Genomic DNA, 24,661 nt, shown 5'->3' with positions numbered 1-24,661 from the left:
AAAAAGAGAAAATCTCTATGTATATTTAATAATTGGATTATTGAATAAGAAATTTAACCTAACAGTTAAATGCGTTGAACCAAAAATGTGAATGAAACTATTTGGGGGAAGCAGTAAAGGAAGAGATGAGAACATTTATATCTTATTTCAGGCAGAAACTAGAAGTTTAGAGAAACAGAAGGTTTGTTTCTGTGGCACAAATAACTGTTTGTGGATGAGGTAGCACGAGGATGCGTGTAACAGAAATCTGACTTCTCAGAATATGTTCCACGTGTTAACTTAGATGTGATCAATGTGATGGTAGTTGTGATTTAAGATGCTAGTTTATCTTGCTGTTTTACATGGCTGTTGTCGTTCGTGTATCGTGGTACATATGTGAATCTTAGTATGTAAGTAGATACATGAAAAAGAAAGAAAAAAACAAGAAAAAAAAAACCAACAAGAAAATGCTTACCCTATTTTTTCATTGAAACAAAACTGAAAAAATCCTCACTTCATCTACTGATGAAGTGCAGCTGTTAGATGCAAGGTCACATGCAACAGTCTTTAAAGAGAGAAATGAGGAAAAGCAGTCTATCTAACTGAGGCAGAGCTTAAAAAGCCAACCAAACAAAACATACCCCTGCACCCATCCTGTTCTTATCTGAAAAAAAAATACTGACTGTATAGATTAAATTGATGCTCGTCCATGGCCACATTTATTCTGAACTATGTAAAGAGAAGCTAAAACTAGAAATCAAAGTCAGTCAGCTGACCTGAATGAGGAAAAATGAAATTCATGGGATAAAAGTTACTGAAAAAAATTCAGATCTCACCAGCACATATGCAAATGTTTAGAAATCAATACAGCTCAAGCCAGAGCAGTAAATAAAGATGAGCACTGCAGTCGGCTCCTGTATCATTTAAGCATCTGGTCTACTACAGTTAATGCCAAATTTAGTTCATGTAAAATAGATGTAAATGAATGTCTGTTGCAAAAGAGACTAAAAAGTGAATATCTGCTAAATGGAATGTTGCTGCGGCAGAGTGACAAGAAAAGAGATTTCAGAATTATTGTGCAGAAATCCCCAAAGCCAACAACATTTTCTGCAGCTGCAGTCGGGTTAACAAACAGGATTCCAGCATCTTTTTGGAAAAAATGCAGTCAGTGTTTCAGGAAAATGCATTTTTGCTATTTAAGAGGCTGGCTAAGCTGTATCTATTATATTTTGTCTAATTCCAGTCAGCATTCTAAATATGCAGTTTCTCTTCCAGAGCTAAAAGCATGCTAACGCAGTATCTATCTTAGAGAAAGATTTTCCTCTTCTGCTTCACACAATGTCATGTCAGCTCTAACATGGATCTGGGCAGAAGGGATGCGAGCGCTTGAGTGCGTGGTGCTCTCAAGCAGATGGGTAGGCAAGCAGCAATAAAGCAGGGCTGAGCCAGGAGGCAAAAGGGAATTGGCCGGTACCCGTAAAGACCGAAGAAATTCCTCCCGTCCTCTCCTCTCCTTCCTCCCCACCACCAACCTTGCAAAGAGGTCACAAGTTTGGAACCGAAACAGTCACAATTCCTCCCTGCAGTTTTTCCTTGGACTGTGAGGAAAAGCTCGATTTAAGTCTCAGATCTGGACTTCAGAAGATGACAAGCATCCCTTTTGCGATATTACTAGGAGTATTTTATGATAGAAATAGTTTCTGTGGGTTAATTGTTATTTTTGTTGTTGCAGTATTTACAAGTTCAAGGGTTTGTAATAACAGCCGTTGGAGTCTTTCTCTTGTGTCTGGGCAATGGGCTCAGTGGAAGTTGTCCGAGTCCTGCAATTTGCATCTTTAGTACACAGCATCAGAACAATTTCCTCCCCCTCGCTTCTCCGACTGTCTACCACTAATCAAATGTAAAAATTTCAAAGGAGGAACTATTTCTGCTATCAAATATACTGTTGTGCGTGGTGGTTGAAAGCTTATTCTTCCTCCCTGTTTTTTGTATCTTTTCAGCAGGAGCTTGGTGTTTAGGTGGTCTTTTGCAAGCTTACTATTTGTCATCAAGGCTGCCGAGGAAGAGTAGGACCTTGGCTTATGGTCTTACTAAGAAGTTGTGAATTATGGTGTAAAATAAATTTTTGGCTTCGGTAAATTGAACAGCAAAACATGGTGTGTGACAGCTAAGTTGCAGTGTCTTGCTTATCCGTTGCGAACTACCATGTCAGAGTTTAAGTACTTCCACTATTAGAGGCTCTGAAATTCTCAGAAATCCAGCAGTGCACTTTCTAGTGAGCACTAGTGAGCACTAGTGAGCGCATCACAACAATATTCTATTATTTTACCTCCTGATCAAAATGTTCATATCTGTTCTTATGATACCAAATGAACAAGACAGTGTAGGTCTTGGTGTGAGTGCATGAGGGATCGCTTATGGGAAACGACAAATCCTGGGGATTGCCTATACGCTATTAACTTTTTACATTTCTAGGCGTCATTTTCTCAAAAGATTCAAACATAGTCAAGGCTAGACAAACCGTAGAAGTGAAATGTAGAAGTTCTTCAGACACCTGTTCAGTAAGGGTGCCCTGCAAAAAATATTAGCGACTCAGTGATTATACTGTCCTTGATTTTACTTCCATTCCATGGCAGCAAGATGAAGCTTTATGTCCATCTGACTATCTCTGAAGCCTTCTGTGTGCTTTCTGCACTGCTTTGGTAAAGAAAATGTAGCTGCCTGAAAGACTTCAGAGCAGCAAATGAGTAGGACCCTTGGAAAAAAAAAAAAATTCAGTTTTTGAAGCCCCTTTTTAATATGCTTGTTGATCACCTTGGTCAATACCAAGACTGAAAACATCTGCTGGGGAGACGATGCCTGTCCAGAAGTGTTGCTGGATATTTTGGTCTTGGAGAGGAATCGAGGCATTTTGTCAGTGCTCTGGCTGTTAATCCTCTCATTTTCATAGCAGCTGCTAACCTCGACGGAAACACCAACAAGATGATGTGCTCTCAATTTGCTGAAACTTCTTCAGTTAACGAATGTCCCAGAGATGCCCTTTCAGCCTCTTTTCAGCTCCTACATCTTCCAGGTTTGGAATGACTGCTGCGGCCAGACTTTTAGTTCATGCTTCTGCTGGCAGTGTATGATTGAATAGTTCAGGCAGCAGCTGTGTCCTGGAGGAAAGGAAATCCTCCTTTAAATGAGGATGGTCCCTATTACAAAACTTACCTGTTGAAGTAAAGTCAGAGTGGAAGTAGCAGAAGAGGTTCTGAGTGCAGATAGACCAGCTTAGTTAGAACTAGTTGAGTTGTGATTTGTGACTGCCTGGATCTGCAGACAGCCTAAATCTATACCAGTTTGTACTCTACTCTCACTGAGCCTTTTGTTCAGCTTCAGTAAAGTCCATCTTGCCGTAAGGGTTTTTTATTTGTTTCAGTACATTAGGGACCATTTCATATTATCCAGTAGTGCGTTCAGCTCTGGGGCCCCCAACATAAGAAGGACGTGGACCTCTTGGAGCGAGTCCAGGGGAGGGCCGCAAAGATGATCAGAGGGCTGAAGCACCTCCCGTATGAAGACCGGCTGAGAGAGTTGCCGTTGTTCAGCCTGGAGAAGAGAAGGCTCCAGGGAGACCTTATAGCAGCCTTCCAGTACCTAAAGGGGGCCTGCAGGAAAGCTGGAGCGGGACTTCTTTTTCCAAGGGCCTGTAGCGATAAGACAAAGGGTAATGGCTTTAAACAGAGGGAGGGTGGGTTGAGATTAGATGTAGGGAAGAAGTTCTTCACTGTGAGGGTGGTGAGGCACTGGAACAGGTTGCCCAGAGGGTCTGTGAGTGCTCCATCCCTGGCAGTGTTCAAGGCCAGGTTGGATGGGGCTTTGAGCAACCTGGTCTGGTGGCTGGTGACCCTGCCCATGGCAGGGGGGTTGGAACTGGATGATCTTTAAGGTCCCTTCCAACCCAACCCATTCTATGATTCTCCTAAGAGAATTTGCTTCTGTTTAATTCTTCAGTTTAATTCTTCTGAGGCTTAAGTATTTTGACACTGAAGACAGCCTCTGAACAGTCAAAGCTAGTATGTTCTGTGTCCTCTTCACGTATCCCCAGGGTTGTTTGTGGACAGGTGACTTCATATGCAAGGTGGCCTCCTGGTTACCGACAGGTATGTGGTTACATGCTGTGGCAGGCAGGCACGGCTAGTCTAGGTGTGACCTTAAAAGTCCTTAATGAGGAGGTGTCTGTGCAAGCCTTTTTTTCTCACTTGTAATGATTCTTCTCTAGTGGCTCATGATTTTTTTTTTTTTCTCAATTCTTCTAGGAGAGAATAAGCTGGACTGTAGATTCTTGTAGATAATATTTAGCCTTTCTCCTTTCAACTTAATTGTTTTGTTGTTCATATCTCACTTGAAACTTAATTTAGAGGTTAAATTTTGTCCATCAGTATTATGTGTACTTATCAAAGCTGCAGTAGGCTTTGGGGAAAAGCTATGATGCATATTAGAAATATATGATGTTAGCTTTATTGCAGGATTGTACCACTCAAATTGCCACCCCTTACATCTGTGGCCTTCATTAAATGTGCAAAAGGCCAAGCTGTAACTAAACAGTACTGTATCTCTGTTGGGGATGTGCCAGTGGCATAAACGGGGAAGACAACAGCATGTAATAGCCTTCTGGACTTGAAAGCATTATGCCTTAGACTGATCTGCCAACTCAGATGCTTATTTGGGAGAGCAGTCGTTGGAGTTTCAGTCATTGGAGCGGATATTTCTTATTTTCGCCAGACCTGCAGAATGTTCTTTTTCAGTTACTTGTGGTGCATCTGCACTGACAGTTTATTGAAGTTCATGTACATGTAACGTCTTTGCTACAAAATGCCTTGAAGAACTGTAATCACTAGATTGAATGATCAATTTCTAAGTGCTAGAAGTAGTGGGATAGTACCTTTACCCTTAATTTTACAGGTGAAGTCCTTTCATAACCTGTACGGTTGAGAATTATAATTCTAAACTGAGTCAGGACCATTGTCTTATATCTGTTCTGGTCACCTTTTAGTCATCAGAATCTGCTTTCAGACATGCTTTACTCTTACGCGTATCGTACGCATAATGACACAGTGACTTTGTCCTTGGTGTCTTTTCCAAAGATAACTGCTTTTTCTTTTAATTGCTGTACAGTTTTAGGTGTTGCAGGTTAGTTCTTCCTTGTTTGGGATTCTTCTGCCTTTCGAAGTCAGCAGGCACTTCTCTTTGATTTTTTAAATGTAAATACTAAAAGATACAACCAGAATTCCTGTGTAACCAACAGCATTCCCTTTTTCTGGTGATTGGTTGTCAATCAGATTTAAAGCATCTAGGGGTGCTCTCGTTTTTCTGTGAGTATTTTCAGTTTCTCACTTCTTCCACACATCCCAACTTTTTTTGTTCCCTTTGCTTTCTTCTTCCTCTGCTCCTTTCTGCTTTGTTACTTCCTGAAACTTTTGGAAAAGAGAAATAGAATACTTCTGTCCCTTCTCTTGTACGGAGTTTGAGCAAAGCTCCAAGTTTCCTGCTGGAGACTCTCGCTCCTCTTGAAGCCCAGCTGGCATTCCTTCTCTTCAGAAATAGCTCAAGAGATTGTATTCAAAATGCTATTCAAAGAGATCCCTCAGCCATTTCTTACTTGAGTCTGGGGTGCTTTGTCCTCTCGCATCTAATTTAGCGTGCGCTTACAAGCAGAGCTCTATTTAGCCCCATCCGTTGTGACACCTGCCGATGCTGATGGATCCTTTTCAGCAACAGAGAAGAAAGGTGGAATCAGTGCCTTGCTGCCAGCCAAGGACTTCCACAATCCATTTATATAAAGGAAAATCTTTCTAATGAGGATTGATTCCTTCTTGTTCCTTTAGGTGCATTCTTCCTTTGGTGTAAAGTAACTCACTGTCTGGAAGATAGGTCAGCAGACTTCCATTTTTGAGATAAAGGTTTAGATTGAATTTGCAGCTCAGTATTGCAGCTCACTTGCTCTCAGGATATTATCGTTACTTTGCCACAGTTATGGTTTTTATATGGATTGGCAGCAGCTTTTACAGGCAGGCTGAACTTCATAGAAACCTAACTTAAAATGCACAGAATGAGAAAAATGCCTCTCTTGTAAGGCTCCTGCTGAGCTGATAACAGTCTACAGGAAGACATCTATTTAAACAGAAATAAACATGCCTTAGGATGCTTGGATCCTATTTTCAGCTTTATTAAGCTATTTTCAGCTTTATTAAGAACGCTGTGTTTAATTTTTCCAGCATTTCCAGCCCCATTAATTTAGTTTACACTGCATTTGGATCAATTAGTGCACTTGATGATAATGCACTATTTGCCTCTGCCTATTTAAAACAAGAGAAACAACAGGATGGATTTTCACTGTACTAAAGAATCTGGAGTTCCTCCAAGGGCTCTGATTAGTCCAAATGGCAAATCTCAGAGGCTGGCCAAGTGGAAACAAAAATTCCATGTTGGGTAACTGTCCAGTGGATCTATTTTCTCACTCCAATAACTTAAACCGATTCTTCTGGTGACATCTTGGCTTCGGGATTTCCCTCCCCGCCCCAATACACTTATTCTCATGAAGACTGTACTTAACAGGAATACATACAAATTAATAATAATAGAGGTAGAGCCACAGAATGTTCAGCAGAAAAGATAAAAGAAAAGAAAAAAAAAAGACTGCTTCAAAACTGCAAGGATTTAGAAAGAATTCCTGATGTGATGGCAATGCTGTTATAAACCAGTTGAGATCACATTCAGCTTCCTTGTAACAATGCTTACTGACGACATTTTCTTCTTGGGCATTAAAACACCCAGGGATTAGGACAGTAAAGAAGGCAACTTTTCCAGACCCGAGCTGCGTGATCTTACTTGGCGCGTACTCAAAATGCTAATACGTTAGATTTCTGCTTCATTGGGTCTCTGTGACCTGCTGGATGTTATAAAAGGGGGTCAAAGTTGTTCTAAATTTTCATGTTTCATTTTTGTTTTAGAGAATTGCTTGCAATAAAAAGCAAATGTAAGACATGAATTTTATTACAACACTTCTCAAATACAATAGGGTATATTTAGTATTGTGTCAGGTCCTAATACCAACTGTTCCTGCCCTCTTCTGAAGAGTATTGGCAGCATTGAATTGTAGTTATTCATGTAAAGCAGTGCTTACTACAGTTTTATTTGGGACATATACGTCACTGAAGTACCAAGGTGCAGTATGTGAATTTTATCTGTCACAGAATATGATTAAGATGATTCAGCTTGGAGAAACTACCTCTATTTATCTGTGCTGCAAAATTATTTTGGAGGTTGTTATATTGTGTTACTGCACTGTGATCTTTTGCTTTTTCATGAGTGAATAGTATCACATTTTGCCTGGAAGTTTTGAGTGTTTATTGTTCCCATGGGATACCTTGTTTATTTGTATTGCTTCTGGTCTGTCACAACATTTTTAGTTTGACGCACATTACTTACAAGTTTGCACATGGCGAGTCTTGTAATCTCATTTGCTTCACCAAACTTCGTATGCAGCTCTGAGACACATTCCCATTTCACTGAAGTACCTCCTCAGTGGCACAATACAGATAAAGGTAGATATAAGTCACTGTAAAAATTGTATTGTGATGCTGGATTTGTTGATTTATTCAACAATAACAAAATACAAAGCAATAGGTGAATGACCTAGGCTGAATTCCCTTAAGTATCTCACTGATGCAGAAGTATCTTATTCCTTTATGCTTCTTTTGGAAACAACAAAAATCAATTCTTCCTTAAGTATCTTTGTCCAGCTTTTTAATGTCTTAAATGTGTATGTAAATGCCCTGATACTGGTCAATGAAATAAATGTAGCTGTGGATCCTGCAAAAGCAGAGCTTTTTAATGGAAATACAAATAATACTGGGATTTTTCGATCTGATACTCCACTGTAAGAAATGCACTGTCTTTATCTTACCCTGTAGTTTTTGATGTTCTGCCAACCCCCTAGAGCTTGAGAATTACTGTGCTGGCTAACGTGCCACATAGACCACAATTTAAAAGGTTTATTTTAGATAGATGTAATAGTCTGTGGCAGTACACTACGGGCATGGCAATCTGAGGAATCTTGCCCTGTTGCTGACACTAACTATTCTGTGGATAAATAGATGACTTCAGACTCTGGGTTGCCTTTCAGAAGAGAGAAAAACCACAAACCTGTCGGGCTGTGCGCTCCGGTGCAGTAGATTTCTCTCTGTAAAGGTTTGGTGCTGCTGTCCGTTACTTTCCTTCAGGCCGTTTGGTGCCTGTACGATCACCAGAACCTTGGCTTCATAATGGCATGGCAGCTCTGGAAATCTTGATGTGTCAGCTGTGGTACACACAAGAATGACGCTCGTTTTAACTAGAAGCTTGCTTTCTGCCCAGTGTATATTTTTATTTGGAGTTTTCTGTTTATGTAACAACAGGACGCCATTATTCTGGTACCATCCAGCAGCAGCGATATTCGTTTGCTATTAATGACCGATTATATACACTGTAAGAGATTTATTTCCTTTTGCTATGCAGTATTATTCATAGCGTAGAACACACCTAGTAATTTTGCTGAGACATTTTGGGCGGGGGGGGGGGGGGGGAGAAAACAGCAGCAGCATAACAATAGTGTGCATGAAGTTTCACAGAGCTGTTCAGAGAGCATCTTTTCCCCACAATTTGACTTGTTTTGTCAGTGTACATTAGAGATGGCCACCTGATTGCTGCTCCGTGAAAACATACTTTTTTTTTTTTTTAACGGTCAAACCTTATTTGACTCAAAAAGTGTCTTTAAACAGAAATTACTTCTGTACTCAGCCAATTGTGTGAGAACATTCTAAGTTAAAGATTTCAGGACTTTTATTTTCACTTGAATGGAGATGAAGCGATTTCAGAAGGTTCGTGTACTCTGCTGGAATTAGTATTAGTGAGGCAATAGAATATTTAAGTATTTGGGGTGCTGCTGCTTTGATTTTATTTTCTACCTGGTATTATTAGGTATGTTTTCAGCTTAGCACATGTGCAATTGGAAACATGAATGTCTTCAAAATAAACAAAACCGTTGGGTCTGACAGATGTCTCCATGCTACACACATATATCTCATTCTTGGCTTGAGAAATACGCTTTAGTGTTAAGTGAACTGTCATTTAGAATTATGCTTAGGGTACACTGATTTCCAGTGAGATATCTGAAGACTAGGTACTACATGAGAGAACATACTACAGTGTATTATGTTGATGAGGATTTTATGAATCGTGGTGTAGCATTGCTATATTTCTCATATCTGATGAGCGACATTTTAATATGGACATGAGTACCAAAATATTGCGCTATTGCATTGTAAAGTATGTTCTCCTTTAGCATCATTTACACTGGACAGATAAAATAAACATGACCTGAAGTAGTTTCCTTTCTAGTCCAGATTCTGATTGCTCGCAGTGTTGAAATATTTGAAAATGCCTTTGCATCAAGGCATCAATCTAATAATTCTGTCTTCACATATTTCTCTGTAGCTGTCTGGTGGTATTTGAACCCCAGTATTTTAAATGAGTTAATTCTCACAGAGGTTACTCCTACTATTGGTGACTTGTTTCAAAGAACACACGCTTTGTGGAGCTCATTTGCTTGTTCTTTTAAGATGATACTTGTAGATTCAAAGAATATGTTTTCAGAAACTATTTTTAGAACAAAGATTTTAGTGAAGCCTATCAAAGCTCCAGTAAGCTGCATTGGAGGGCGTGACGTGAGGGGGTTAAGATTGTGTTTTCTAAAGTCGGGAGCCCATCATCTGCCAGAGCTGCTGTTGTCAGGTTGCAGAAACCCTTGGTATGAGGGACAGTGAGAACAGAAACATGCATGTATAGAAAGAGTAACTGTTTTGAAAACTGCCTCGCTCTCCTTCATAGAAGCTAGTCACAGCAGGCAGCTGGAAAAGCTAACAATTAAATGAATCTCACCTTCTTTCATGTCACAAATTATATAGGGAAGAATTTCCACAAATTGGGTCGTGTAACTGTGAGTTTGTCTTCTTCCAGATGCTTCTTAAGCCTTATTGTTAGTACGATGTCTGCCAGGGACTGCGCAGTGGTACGACAGCTGTGTGGCTGTGGTGGATCCCCAAAGCCGTTCATCTCAAAGAACTGTGAAACATATGCGCATGGTTTTCCCTGAATTTAGTCAGGGAGTACTGTAATTAAATTGTGTTCTCTCTGTTCTAAAATTTTCCAACATAGAACGAAATTTATTTTTTTTTTTTGTCAGGACGTGATTAAATGGGATGTTTAACCCAAGTTTGAGGAGGCGGCTAACCTCTCCGAAGCCAAAGGCTGAATTTCATTTTGTGGAAAAATTTTTAATATTACGATTTATTTATTTTTTAGTAATTTCTTATCTACAAACACTCTGGTAATTCTTATGAACTTCGGAATGCATAGCTGGGACGCTTTTTGTGCATAACCACCAAATGTATGTAAGAGTAGGTATGGCATGCACGCGATCAAGCCTGCTAAGAGCAGGCAAAGCTATTTGTTGTTATTCGGGGAAGCGTGATGTTATGAGCAAGTGGAAGGGTGTGTGTGCTGCACAACAAAAATGAATGCCATAGCTTTGCTAGTTTCCCACACAGCATTTAATGGGTATGAAGCAGTTTAGTCATGATATCAGGGAACTGATACATCTGTTAAGAGAAATGCATTTTATGCACCATAAAATTAAATGTTGCATTGCCAAGCAATATAGCAAGTATTCCTGTAGTCAATTTTTGCAAACTAAACATTGTAACATGATATCCTAAGAAGGTGGTACTGGAAATCTGTTTTGAAAACATATTCCATTAGGAACATACACTGTACTTGATGGAAGGATTACAGCTGCCATTTATAGTGCTTTATTTTTTCTACATTAAGAATATACTGTGTACCGTTAGCAGACTAAAGCATAAGAAGGATATTTCACATTTATGTTGAACCTCATCATTCTAAATGAATCCAAAGTGCTAAAAAAAAAAAAATATCTATATGGCACATGCTCTGTGGCACTACTGAAGCGCTGTTATCAGGTTGTGAGGCAAGCAAACATTAGCTGGAAGGTTTTACATGCATCGGGGAAGACAATTTTGGCCAGACACGCCAAGCTTTAAGTACTGCACTTTTGAAAAGTTCCAGCACCTTTAAGGCACACTCAAACCAGTTGTAGAGATTTTTCATTACTTTCATTTCTTGAAGCACATGATGTTGCGATGGGGCCCATACGGCAAAATGCGGAGTGCACTGATGCAGAATCATTGAAGTGCGATTTGTGATCAAGGTGGCATTGCTCTGTAAGAAGCAACTGAGGATCTATATTTCACCTTCCTTTCCCTTTACCATTCCCCAACATGCTACTACCCAGTGAGTTCTTTATAGAAAAAATAGCAGAGAGGGGGAACAGGTGGCAGAGACCTAAGTCAGCGCTGTGCATACGTTCTAGATATTAGCTAAAATGTTTGCGTGATTACGTGTGTACATAAGGACACAAGTCAGCAGTATGGTCTTATAAATTGTGACAGAGATGTACTCCTCGGAGTCTCCTAGCTCAGGAATTGAGGGGGTAAATTCTTGGTGACTGTGTAAATTGATATAGATTTACTAATTGACACTAGCAGAGAGTGTGGCCCCTTGGGTTTCTAAAATGCTCTTGGCTCAGTCAAAGATTATACACACAAAGATTATATTTGCTTTTCTGCTCTTACTTGTTAAATGCGTTCTTTATTAAATTATATTTCTGTAGTTAACTCTGTTCTGAAAAAGTGCCTAGCAGGTTCAGGTTCTTAATGCGTCTTCCTCGCTGGGGGGTTGTAAGGCTTAATTGTTCATAATGTGTAAAAGCTTGAGATGAAAGGATTTATGTAAAAGCAACGTATTATGATGATTATAAGGCTGATGGTGATGCATATCACACCTGCTGTCACAGCAGCTTGAGCAAAAGCAATCTCTGCCTTCAGACTGAAATTTCTGTGTAATGGTGAGAACAATATCACTTTTCAGTGCTTCTTTTTTCCCTGTTGAAAAATCTGGTGGCTCTCTCAGATAAGTCAAAATATTTAAGTTCTTTCTCTTCTCTTCTGGATGAGCCTTGCACTTCAGGATAAAACTTATTTGGTGAGATTATTTTAGGTAAATCCAGAGGTTGGGATGAGCGTGTCTTTTGCCGCTGGGAAAATTAAAACAGTTGTTAAAAATCTACTTTTTTTTTTTTTTTTTTTTTTTTTTGAGAAAACTCTGCTTTTGTGGTAATATTTTAGCTACTGAAAAACTTTCTGATTTAAAATTCAGATAAGAACTGAGATTAAGTGTGTCCTATCAATAGTTATTTGCATTCTCTTTTTAATCCAACAAATGCAAAGGTCAGAAGTGTTGAAGAGTGCAAAAGAGATCCAGACCTAAGAGAATCCATTATTTAGTGTGGTAGTTTTTAACAGTGTGCTTCAATTTCTCTTCCCCCACCTCTCCAACAGTCCTTCATTGTTTTCTTTGTTATTCTTTCTTTCCCTTATATACCCTTGATTTGAATGAGACAGAATGCCCTGGGGCATTGCTGACAGGATAGAGGTCTTTTCATCTCTTGATTGCCTTCTTGGCAGTGTCTTTAGTGAATTCAAACCTTTATCTGTTAGAGACTGCAAGGTAAGCTAGATTCTGTAAATTGAGATTAACTCTTAATTCTGTTCCTTAATGGGGAAACGTCTATATCTAACATGGCATCTCTCTTGATAAAGACTGAAGGCTGGATGGGTATTGTGGGTGAGCTCTGAAAGCTTCACGTACTGAAGTCCTTCCTGTTGTGTAGTCAGAGGACTCTGATCCCTGGAACTGACAATTCCCATCCTTCTGGTGTTGGTCAATAGGATGCAGTCGTGCTTTGAAAAAGGCATGTTATTTTGGGTGGAGTGTCTTGGCAGAATGAGTGAGATGTAAAAGATGATGCAAAAGCCCATTAGAAAATGTTTTCAGAGATACCACTGAAGCTGTTACTTGCAGCGTAGCAGAAGTATAATATCAAGACAATGAGAGAGAACACCTAAATTTTGATGTGCTTGTTTAAAGATACACTGTTTAAGGTCTCTTGATGTCTTTGTAAGTTATTTGTCTTTACACGTCCTTGATCCAGCCCAGAAAATCCCCTCGCCGTTTTATTTCCTATTTTCTTCTTCTCCCTCGCAGTAATGTCACCTTCAGATAGCTAAATGCTATCAATAATTCCTTGATTTACTATTGCATATGTTGTGCAGCTATCAAAACAAGTATTTGTTTTCAGTTTCGATTGTTATGCTTGCAATAAGGTACCAGCAACCTTCCAAAAAATGTAAAGTTTCTTTACAGTATGAAAAGATACTGTTCCTCATATAGAGAATTACCATAAAATAGTGTTTTATTAACATTTTAGGCATATTTTTATTACAGCTTATTCAACATTCAGGTGTTTTTAATAACACATGATTGTTTGAGGATGCTAGGTAGCTTTTCACTAAGCAGCATAGAGTAAATCTTTCACATTGAGACAGAACGTTTCTTACAGGTAAATAGACCTGTGTTTTATCGGTGAAGGTGCCTATCACTGCTACAGGGCAAAGCAGGAGGAGTGAATTTAAAGACTGTATACCTGTTATATTAGGGTATTATCCAGCTAGTCTTGTGCTGAACGTGTCTACAGAATGTGTTTGCATGGACTGGAAGGCTAAGATCAGAGAACTGTAAACCACACGCAGCTAGAAAACTGTTTTTATGTTGTCTGAATATTCCATATACTGTACTAAGGTCAGACAGACCTAAGATTGCATCGACTGTTCATTGAATTCAGTTTTTTTTCAATGAGTTCAATGGGATTTGAATCGAGGTCTTTCTGAAGTTGTGATAATAGATCCGGCAAGGGAAAATGCTTCTGTTGTGCTTCTGGAACATGCTTCTTTATCCTTAAATTAAGATTGATTAAGCGTAACTGATTTCTAAAGAAACTTTGAGCCACAGTATCACAGCCAAAGTGGAAGCAGGTCAGAAGTCTCACATCCTCTCTTTCTTGCTTTGTAATGATTGCCGTTTTTAGTAAAGTGTTGTTCTGTCTGATTTGTTTTGATAACTCCACTGAACTTTAAATTAAAATATGTGAAATTATGACTTATGTGGTACGCTTGTAAATATAAATTATTCTATACCCATATGTTAAAAAAAAAGAGTATAATAAGCACTTTGATGTGGTACAAAGAAAAAACTCCAATAATACGATATGTCATGTCATTTCTCAGAGCAAATTTCAGTTTTGGTTTTACAGTTTTAACTGTTGACTTGAATTTTGAAAGATGATGTTCAGCTGGTTTTTAGAAGAAGTGTTCTGTGCTATTTTGTCATGCTTAGTATTAGGTTACTAGACAGACAGCTGCAGTTGACTTAAAATGGTGCACTAAAAATATTGAAGAGGCTAGCCTTGAGGAAGCGGGGCAGTAAAATGGCAACAAGAATATTTATTTAGCACAGAAACATCCGGGGATGTGAGAGATGCTTTCGAAAGTGTAATATATCACAGGACAAATTTTATTATATTACTTTTGTCTCTTACTGCTACTATTGATCTTTTTCATATACGTTTTAAAAAATTGTCACGTATCTGTCCTCAGAGCCATAAAATAAGCTTGACATCAATAAGTGTTTCATATATGTCTTTTTACCAATAAAGTAGAATGGAAAGATTCTGTCCATTCAGTATGCTTTCTGAATTAATGTAATGAAATATAGCTTGTTTGTTCATTAGAACAGGTTTTAGGTGGAAATGTATTGATCAAGGTGGATACCTTACACGTTCAAAATTAAGTTCCATTATTGGGGTAATACAAAGGAAATTATTAGTATTTATCACTGTGATTCATTGTACTAATTCTACAGAGTTGACGGTTCATTTTTTAAAAAAAACCCAGCATCTCCAGGCAAACAGCACTTGAGCCCGCCCTGAAAGCACCCAGATGAACGGCCTGCTGCTCGAGTACAAATGGCCGCAACTTGATTACATATCAGTCAAGCAAAACACCAAGCACCAAGAGAATTTAACATCATATAACAGCAAAGAAAGGGCCCACCGCTAAGAGTTCAGTGCCTTCCGAGAGAGATGCTCAGCCTTCCAAATTCATCTTAATCTTAATTTTGCAAGTGCTGTGTGACAGAGCGCTGGGTACTTGAAAAGATTCACTGCTACATCAGCTAAAGTAGCCTAGTGACAAACTCTACGATATTGGTTCACCACTTTGATAAATACTATATAGTATGCAAATACAGACATACACATACAAACCCCCACACAGTACGTACGTATGCCAGTATCTGATATCTTTGACATCATTTCTTCCCGATATATTTATTATTCTTTATAATCCTTCCAGGTACATTTTTCGTTTGCCCTTTTTCCTTCTTAACTGTCACCGTGCATTGCCTCCCAAATTCGAAAGAATTCCTTCATGCTTTTCTGAGGGCTTTGAAAAAATCCCATCTCTAAACCTTAATTCCGAGTTCATTGATCTTTGTTCAGACTTAGCTCTAAGTAGTAGTTTTGTACTGCCAGGATTTGGAATTTTGACTACACTAGGCAGCCATTATGCTAATTACATTTGTAAAGTACCTTTTATATGCAAAATCTGTAGAAATATAAATCAGGAATTAATAACTTTACAATCAGCTGTTAGAAGACCTGAGATTTATAGGCTCTTCCTGAATGGAACTAACCCTCGTACATACCACACATAAAATTTGAAGTATAAATTAGGTTGGAAGCCACTCACAAAAGTGATGAACTGCCCAGCTAAGGATTTGTCTTCCAGTCTCAGATGTGTTCGCATCCTGATTGCCAGACTGACCCGCACTCCCCTTCCTGCTCCGACACGGGGGATGAAAATTTTCCAGGACAGTTCTTTTGCCTAAAGTTCATTCCTGCCAGATTTGTCCTTCTCTGACTCCAGCCAGCTGTAAAAGGACTCCAGTGGCATTTGGCAGACTTTGTGTTAAATAAGTCGCGCCCTGTATCCAATGGATGTAGTTCACTGAACCAAGAAGAGTTTTGTGCTTTTATAGATGATAGCGTCACACTTGAGCACAGAGAAAAAGAGCAGAACCTCTGCTGCTCCCTTATTTTGTTTGCGTGCTTTCTCCTTACTTTCTCAGCTGTCCTCTAAACCGGCCTCAGCAACTGGTATCATCTGATTATTCTGGTATTTGGCTTACATAGTTGGATAGTTATCAACTGCGACCTTGTGTGTACTTGGCTGAGTAAATTCAATCAGCTAATGAAATTGTGGTCTTTCCATCAATTGATTATCAAATTGCTTGTATAGTTCTGCTAGCCCATCTCTTTTCCAAAGCTGCACATTTTTGTTTACCCAGGCAGTCTGTGCCTGACCCCTTCGTTCCCTTTCCTGAATGTCCTTTTTTTCACTTGACGTGCTTATAGTCTTTCAGTCTGGCCAAATACCAGTGGACTTCACGGTCATTTTACTGACCACCCCGTTGAAAATAAATCAGTAAAACAGCATTTCAAAAGTACAAGAGAAGCTAGCGTGACTTTCTCTCTCACGCTGCCCAGCGTAGCAGTCCCAGACACCTGCTGATTTACAAGGTGAACAAAGATGATGTCAAGAGAGGACGGTGCTTGCCGAGGCGGGTGACCAGGAGGAGCTGCGGTTTGCATTTTGGGGAAGGAGCACAGCACAGATCAAAGCGCCGGTGGTGAGCTCCTGTAAAAGATGGATTTGCCCAGCTGCTTTTTTTCCCCTAGCTCCCTGTGCCAGTCCGTAACCTTTGAGCAAGTAAAGGTGTCAGGTTGAGGTCCCTTTGAATTCCCGTCTTTTAGAAAACTGCTGTAGGTTTAAATATAGGGCAGCATTGGCTGTATACCTGCTGCTGTATTTGATCATGAAGTACAATTTACGCTCTTTGCCGTAGGTATTTAACACCCACTGAAGCTGATGCATGCGTATGAGGCCAGCTAGCAGCTAGTTTGGGATGAATGTCAGCAGCCAGTACTTTGGACCAAAATGCAGAAAAGCTGCAGGTTACTATAGCGCTACTATACAAGAGAAGCTGCTGTCCTGTATGCTGTCTGAAGGACATGGTCTCACCTTGAGCTGCATTGCAATTGCCACTGCAAACGAGGCGAATGGCTGCTCTGTATTGCAGTTGTCTTGACAAGCTCTGGAGGCCGGAACCCAAACTGTCCAGCTTTCCCCGAGTCTTGTAAGCAGAGGGGCTAAAAAGAGACGACAGTTTTCAGTAACGGACAGTACAAAATATTTGAAGCCACTGTTGGCATGCCTCCCTCGCGCTGGCTCTCTTGTGGCGTTACAGCCTAGATCTAGGGAAGAACAAAAGGAATTTACAAAAATTTCAGACAGATTCCACACCTTGCGCTCAGAGAAGCTCTAGCTCCCCTAACTTCTTTTCCTTCCTGGGGATGACCATAATATATGGGGATATCTATCCCACTCCTACCAGTTCGATGCCAGTGCCAGCAATAGATGCCCAGAGCCCGGAGAGGAATCACAGGTCAGCAGGAGAGCACCTGAAGAGCAGCACTAAGGAATTCCAGCCCCTCCAGCCAGTAAGTCAGCTTCATCAGGGGCCCAACTTAAATGCCTCTACGCAAACGCAAGTGGCATGGGGAATAAACAAGAGGAGTTAGAGAAGTGTACACGCCTGCAGGGCTGTGATCTTATTGGCATCAGGGAGACGTGGTGGGATGGCTTCTGGGACTGCAGTGTTGGAATGGAAGGATACAGGCTCTTTAGGAAGGACAGGCAGGGGAGATGAGGAGGGGGTGTCACCCTCTTTGTCAGTGACTAGCTGGAGTGCATGGAGCTCTGCCTGGGGATGGATGAGGAGCCGACCGAGAGCTTATGGGTCAGGGTTAAAGGGAGGGCAGGGACAGGTGACATTATAGTGGGGGTCTGCTACAGGCCACCCGACCAGGAAGACTGAGCAGATGAGGCCCTCTACAGACAGAGAGGAGCAGCCTCACGTTCACAAGCCCTGGTCCTCATGGGGGACTTCAGTGACCCTGATATCTGTTGGAGGGACAACACAGCAGGGCATAAGCAGTCCAGGAGGTTCCTGGAATGCGTTGATGACGACTTCCTTCTCCAGGCGATGGAGGAGTCAACGAGGAGAGGTGCTACGCTGGACCTTGTTCTCACCGACAAGGAGGGGCTGGTGGAGAATGTGAAGCTCAAGGGCAGCCTTGGCTGCAGTGACCGTGAAATGATGGAGTTCAAGATCCTTAGGGCAACAAGGAGGGCGCACAGCCAGCTCCCTACCCTGGCCTTCAGGAGAGCAGACTTTGGCCTCTTCAGGGATCTGCTTGGTAGAGTACCATGGGATACAGCCCTGGAGGGAAGAGGGGCCCAAGCAAGCTGGTTAATATTCAAGGATCACCTCCTGCAAGCTCAGGAGCCGTGCATCCCAACAAAGAGGAAGTCACGCAAAAACGCCAGGAGGCCTGCATGGATGAACAAGGAGCTCCTGGGCAAACTCAAACACAAAAAGGACGCCTACAGAGGGTGGAAACAAATACAGGTAGCCTGGGAGGAATGCAGAGAAAATTGTCCGAGCAGCCAGGGCTCAAGTTAGGAAAGCTAAAGCCCTGCTAGAATTACATCTGGCCAGGAACGTCAAGGGCAATAAGAAAAGCATCTATAGGTACGTCGGTGATAAAAATAAGACTAGGGAAAATGTGGGCCCTCTCTGCAAGCAAACGGGAGACCTGGTTACCGGGGACATGGAGAAGGCTGAGGTAGTCAACGACTTTTTTGCCTCAGCCTTTACCAGCAAGTGCTCCAGCCACACTGCCCAAGTTGCAGAAGGCAAAGGCAGGGACTGGGAGAATGAAGAACTGGCCACTGTAGGAGAAGATCAGGTTTGAGACCACCTAAGGAACCTGAAAGTACACAAGTCCATGGGACCTGCTGAGATGCATCTGCGGGTCCTGAGGGAACTGGTGGATGAAGTGGCTAAGCCACTGTCCATCCTATTTGAGAAGCCGTGGCAGTTCGAGGAAGTTCCCACTGACTGGAAAAGGGAAAACATAACCCCCATTTTTAAAAAGGGCAAAAAGGAAGAGCTGGGGAACTACAGACCAGTCAGTCTCACCTCTGTGCCCAGCAAGATCATGGAGCAGATCCTCCTGGAAACTACTCTAAGGCACATGGAAAACAAGGAGGTGATTTGTGACAGCCAACATGGCTTCGCCAAGGGCAAACTGTGCCTGACAAATTCGGTGGCCTTCTGTGACGGGGTTACAGTGTTGGTGGATAAGGGAAGAGCAACTGGTGTCATCTACCTGGACTTGTGCAAAGCATTTGACGCTGTCCCACACGACATCCTTGTCTCTAAATTGGAGAGACATGCGTTTGACAGATGGACCACTCGGTGGATAAGGAATCGGCTGGATGGTCGCACTCAAAGAGTTGCGGTCAACGGCTCGATATGCAAGTGGGGACCAGTGATGAGTGGCGTTCCTCAGGGGTTGGTATTGGGACCGGCGCTGTTTAACATCTTTGTTGGCAACAGGGACAGTGGGATTAGCGCACCCTCAGCAAGTTTGCTGACGACACAGAGCTGCGTGGGATGCCATCCAGAGTGACCTTGACAGGTGTGAGAGGTGAGTTCACTTCATGAAGTTCAACAAGGCCAAGTGCAAGGTCTTGCACGTGGGTCAGGGCAATCCCAAGCACCAACACAGGCTGGGCAGAGAATGGACTGAGAGCAGCCCTGAGGAGAAGGACTTGGGAGTGTTGGCTGACGAGAAGCTCAACATGACCCAGCAATGTGCGTTTGCAGCCCAAAAAGCGAACTGTATCCTGGGCTGCATCAAAAGAGGTGTGACCAGAAGGTTGAGGGAGGGGATTCTCCCCCTCGACTCTGCTCTGGTGAGACCCCACCTGCAGTACTGCATTCAGCTCTGGGGCTCCCAGCATAAGAAGGATGTGGACCTGTTGGAGTGAGTCCAGAGGAGGACTGTGAAGATGATCAGGGGGCTGGAGCACCTCTCCTATGAAGACAGGCTGAGGGAGTTGGGGTTGTTCAGCCTGGAGAAGAGAAGGCTCCGGGGAGACCTTATAGCAGCCTTCCAGTACCTAAAGGGGCCTACAAGAAAGCTGGAGAAGACTTTTTCCAAGGGCCTGTAGTGATAGGACAAGTGGTAATGGCTTTAAACTGAGAGAGGGTAGATTTCGATGAGATGTAAGGAAGAAGCTCTTCACTGTGAGGGTGGTGAGGTGCTGGAACGGGTTGCCCGCAGAAGCTGTGGATGCCCCATCCCTGGCAGTGTTCAAGGCCAGGTTGGATGGGGCTTTGAGCAACCTGGTCTAGTGGCAGGTGTCCCTGCCCATGGCAGGGGGGTTGGAACTAGATGATCTTTCAGGTCCCTTCCAACCCAACCCATTCCGTGATTCTATGATAATAGCCTCGTTGGGAGAGGAGATAACTCTTTAACTGGACAGGGGAAAAGACACCGTACCCCATAAATATGTAGGCAGTGGTTATGCACCTTGTGCATGTCCAGGAGCATGGTACCAGGTTTGTGGGCACTTTCATGCTGCTCTTTGTGGAGCTCTGCAGTGAGATTCACCTGTCTCTCCAACGTTATCGCAAAAATGACATATCCAGCCGATTTAAAATGTTGTCTATTTCTGTGCTTTACAGATCCATCATCTAGGAGGACATGCATCAAAAATGAAATTCCTCCTCTGCAGAGAAATTATGTCTATTTAGGAAAGGTCTTTATACAATAAAGGCTTTTAGTTTGGAGGTAGAAATCTGTTAGCATTACAGAGATCTGTTCACTTTGGCAGAAGCCTCCTGAAATCAATAGCTTCCATTTCTTTTATATACAGAATACTGAATAAGACTCTTAACGATGGAGGTTTACCCTCATAGACTTCACCCTAATGGCATTTTCACTTAATTTTCCTGATAAAACCTTTATTGCAAATGCAGTAACCATTCTCCTTTTGAACAAGGTTGCCAGCCTGCAAATAATTTCAGAGACGGGATCTATTTATGGGAATACATTAGTAAAATAGTATCCAGCCATGATTTATTTTTCTTGTGTTAACTTTCTTTGAGTAGGAGGGAGTCTGCAATCAAGGTTTGTAACTGCAAATTCCGTGATGCTGGTGGGTCCCCATGCCCCCACAAATAGAGTTTTGATTTTGAAGGGTCTCAAACCACAGTGGAAGTCTAGATCCCGCAGCCCATAAGATGCATAACAAAGCATAAGCGCCAAAGCAGATAGTTTCATGAGAGCATGGGCACTCCAGTTGATTTACTGTTCAGTCACTGAGCTGCTCCCTGTTGGGTCCTCTTGTCCATAAGGCATGGGTACAGAAGTGATGTAAAGATTTTCCTTAATTAATCTCTCCTGCTAAGGGTGTAAAAGGAAAAATCTTATTGTTGGAAATGAATGAATTTTGATAAAATGTTCTAAAATGTTCTAAAAGGTTTCAGCCAGAGGCCAAACTATTGGAGAAAATAGTTCAAATAAGTGAAGTTTGGTAAAATTGCTAGCAATTGAAACTGAATTCCTATTGTTAGAGGTATTGAGCATTCTTAAAATTCAGAGTAGCAGTATCAGTACTGCATATAATACTGTGAGCTCTTTTTCTAGCACTTAAGGAAAGTAGCCTTTAGACAAACATTTTGATTTTGTAACTATGTTCTGAGATTTGTGGTTTTGATGTTCCTACTTCCTGAAAGCCTACAATGCAGGAAGTAGAGGGTTTATAGAAGAACTGTCTGGGGAACAGTGGGATAATTCTGGCACTCTTCCTTGGGGTTTTCTTTTCTTCCGTAAAAATGTAAGAATGAACTACCTCGCCCAAATCCACCAAAGCCTGAGCATCAAAGCGAAGGACAGTCAGTCTGTATTGCAGAAGACTTACCAGCTTCTGCAAAAATTGAAAAGGAGAGTTGAATTCTTTTCTTCTGCAGCCATTGCCCAGCTTCTTCCTCAACTTCATCCTCCAACATCCACATGACAAGCTAATGCCTCGGTGACTCCTCCTGCACTGGGCAGTACAGAGTCCCTTCTCAGAGGAACCTGTAGTACAGCAATTCCTCAGGGTGTCCCTGTACAGGGTTTGGGTTTTTAAAAGTTGCTAAGGTGTGACACATAAAGAATAGGGGAATTTCCAAATGCTCAACAAGTAAGTGCTAGCACCTTTGGATACGCGTATAGGAGGTGTGTTTTGATACGGATATGTAGGAAGGAATAGAAAGATAGAGAGAGTTTTGACCCATTGCGGGCATCCCAGTCTTTCTCTCCCAGATGTGAGTGGTGTGCTTGGCTGTGCCTGTAGATGTCAAGACCTGGCTGCTGCACTGACATAACATAGTTTTTGCATTAATGGGAAAATCTTTTACATGACCGGCCCGGTCTCATAAGCCTTTCTCTGTTAGTAATCCTGAAAGAGAACAGAAGAAAACACCACCTTACTCTGCAGACCTAGGAATAGGATTTATTGTAAGAAGCAGACATTTCACGTTAGTAAGCTGGTAGTATCGGTTATGGTGCCAAAGAAAGTGTGTGAGAGCTCTAACTGAAGCCCTCTTACCTACCTATCCCTATCAGCTCTAACAACTTTCAGTGGACATGCCTGATTTTTATAGACAATACATTTTCTTTTTTTATGCCCTTTATGACTTCTTTTATTTTAAGAGCCCCATGTATTTCTTTCCCAGTGCAATGTGGCATATATTGTGGATGAACTATTCTCTTTTTTGCCAATATTTTCCTTTTTTTTGCCCTTTATATCTGGTCTGCCACAAATTCTAGTTCTTTTGATGTCATGCAGAAATGTATTACTACTTCACGAAAGTCTCTGCTTACTTTCAATTTCAAACCAGAAAAAATGTAGATGAAGAATTTAACTTGCAACTTCTCTGAGAACGCTGAGACTGGAGATGAGCAAACATTCTTTCAAGAGCTCCGGAGGCAATCTTTTGAGTCTCATCATGTTTTTCATATATTTTCCAGCTGTATTTCATATTAGTACTTTCAGCTTTCTGCACAGTTACACTTTTCTACCAATATTTATATGCAAAAATCACAAAATGCTACTTTTAAACCATATTTCTTTTTTCCCCATACAGTAGAAATTGACTGGTTTCAAAATAGATATGCTTCAGAAGATTCCCATATGGAGTGTGTGCATTGATGAGCAGAAAGTGTTACTGGGCAAGAACCATGCTTTCTCCACACCGCTGCCTTGCGCCAGTCGCAGGAGCGCTTATGATGTTCTACTACCATCTTCTCTAAATCGCTTTAGCATTCTTCTCCCCGTGTTATCCTCCATAAAACAGTATGGCATGCTACGAATTATATATTTAGCGTAAGGCAGATCCGTCTATCAATTCAGTCAAGAGATATGATTATGTGCTTTTTTCGCCTCTAAGTGGTTAACAATTGCAAAAGATTCTTTTTAATGCTTAGTACTTTATTCACTTTATTTTTCTTTTTAGTGCATCGGAAGATAAATCTTAAACGTTTCTTCTGTTATCTAGCACTTTAAGCCTTTTCATAGCATTTGTAACATCTCTTTGCCAACACTCCATCTGTGATTTTAGCTTGCAGGAAACACTTTGCAATTGTGTTATTAGCTTAGATGCAGAGAGCTGCTGTTTAAATATTAATTGTAACTTCCCTCATAAGCGCAGTCAAACCCACTGAGTAACTTGTGTAGTTCAACAAATATCTAGGAGAGGGTGGGGAGTCTGTTGCGGATAGGGCCTGCTCTCAGTCTTAGCAAAGGTCTTACTCGGGTTAACAGTACAAAATAGATCATGTCATAATGCTTGCTGTTTCCTTTCCTCCTCTTACCTCAGTTCTGCTACTTGTACACACACACAACAAAAAGAAAGAAAAAAGAACAACGTTAAACTGCAAGCATGCTTCTTCAACAGTTATTGGACAAAGAAACTTCTAAAGTACTTGTGTATTGCTTTGTCAAGAATCACACCTCAGTAGAGGCGTGATCTTGTCGTTGAGCCCTTCCCCTCTGGTTTCAGTCATGAGCCTCACCCTATTTCGTTTCTCAATTCCACAAAATGTACTTGACACTTAAAAATAAAAAAAGAGGAAAATATTATGTCTTTATAGACATTTCAGTAAAATGTATTTGGTAGATGTGAGAAACAAAGTAGTTAACACCATCTGACCAGCCTGTTTTCTGTGGATCACCAGAGCATTGGAATTGTAATACTCATATTGGGTATAATTGAAAGAAGATCAGCCCCATTAAAATCGTACGTTGTATTTTTCCCTCTCTCCTTCTTCCAGATGGTTATTAATCTTTTATTGGTGAGGTGGTTTGCCTACGGTGTAATCTGAGATTTTTCCTCATGTCATTTAAGTGAGTTACTTGTCTTTGTGTTTGCAGGTGGACTGAATTTTAATATGATGAATTCTGTTAATTGCTTAGAATTTAGATGTTTTTCTTAGTATCTTGCAAATGTATAACAATTTTTTTTAAAAAATATAGTAGTACCCACATATTTCTTTTATTTTTCAGCATTCTGTGAAGAAGGGTGCAGATATGGTGGAACTTGTGTAGCCCCTAACAAATGTGTCTGCCCTTCTGGATTCACAGGAAGTCATTGTGAGAAAGGTAAA

The 24,661-nt window shown here is 41.2% G+C and overlaps 1 protein-coding gene across 4 annotated transcripts in view; it reads left to right on the top strand.

Moving 5' to 3' along the window:
• NELL1 (neural EGFL like 1) overlaps positions 1–24,661 on the top strand; it is a 300,863-nt gene that overhangs the window by 205,049 nt on the left and 71,153 nt on the right. For all 4 annotated transcript variants that reach the window (XM_030039088.2, XM_030039085.2, XM_030039086.2 and 1 more), the window contains one exon: positions 24,561–24,656. In XM_030039088.2, the coding sequence (XP_029894948.1) occupies positions 24,561–24,656 (96 nt within the window). The remainder of the gene's footprint in view (positions 1–24,560; positions 24,657–24,661) is intronic.

The sequence above is a fragment of the Aquila chrysaetos genome, chromosome 16 (genome assembly GCF_900496995.4).
Source record: "Aquila chrysaetos chrysaetos chromosome 16, bAquChr1.4, whole genome shotgun sequence".
Lineage (NCBI taxonomy): Eukaryota > Metazoa > Chordata > Aves > Accipitriformes > Accipitridae > Aquila > Aquila chrysaetos.
The sequence above is the reverse complement of the archived record's forward strand: the minus strand, read 5'-3'. Positions and strand labels throughout refer to the sequence as shown.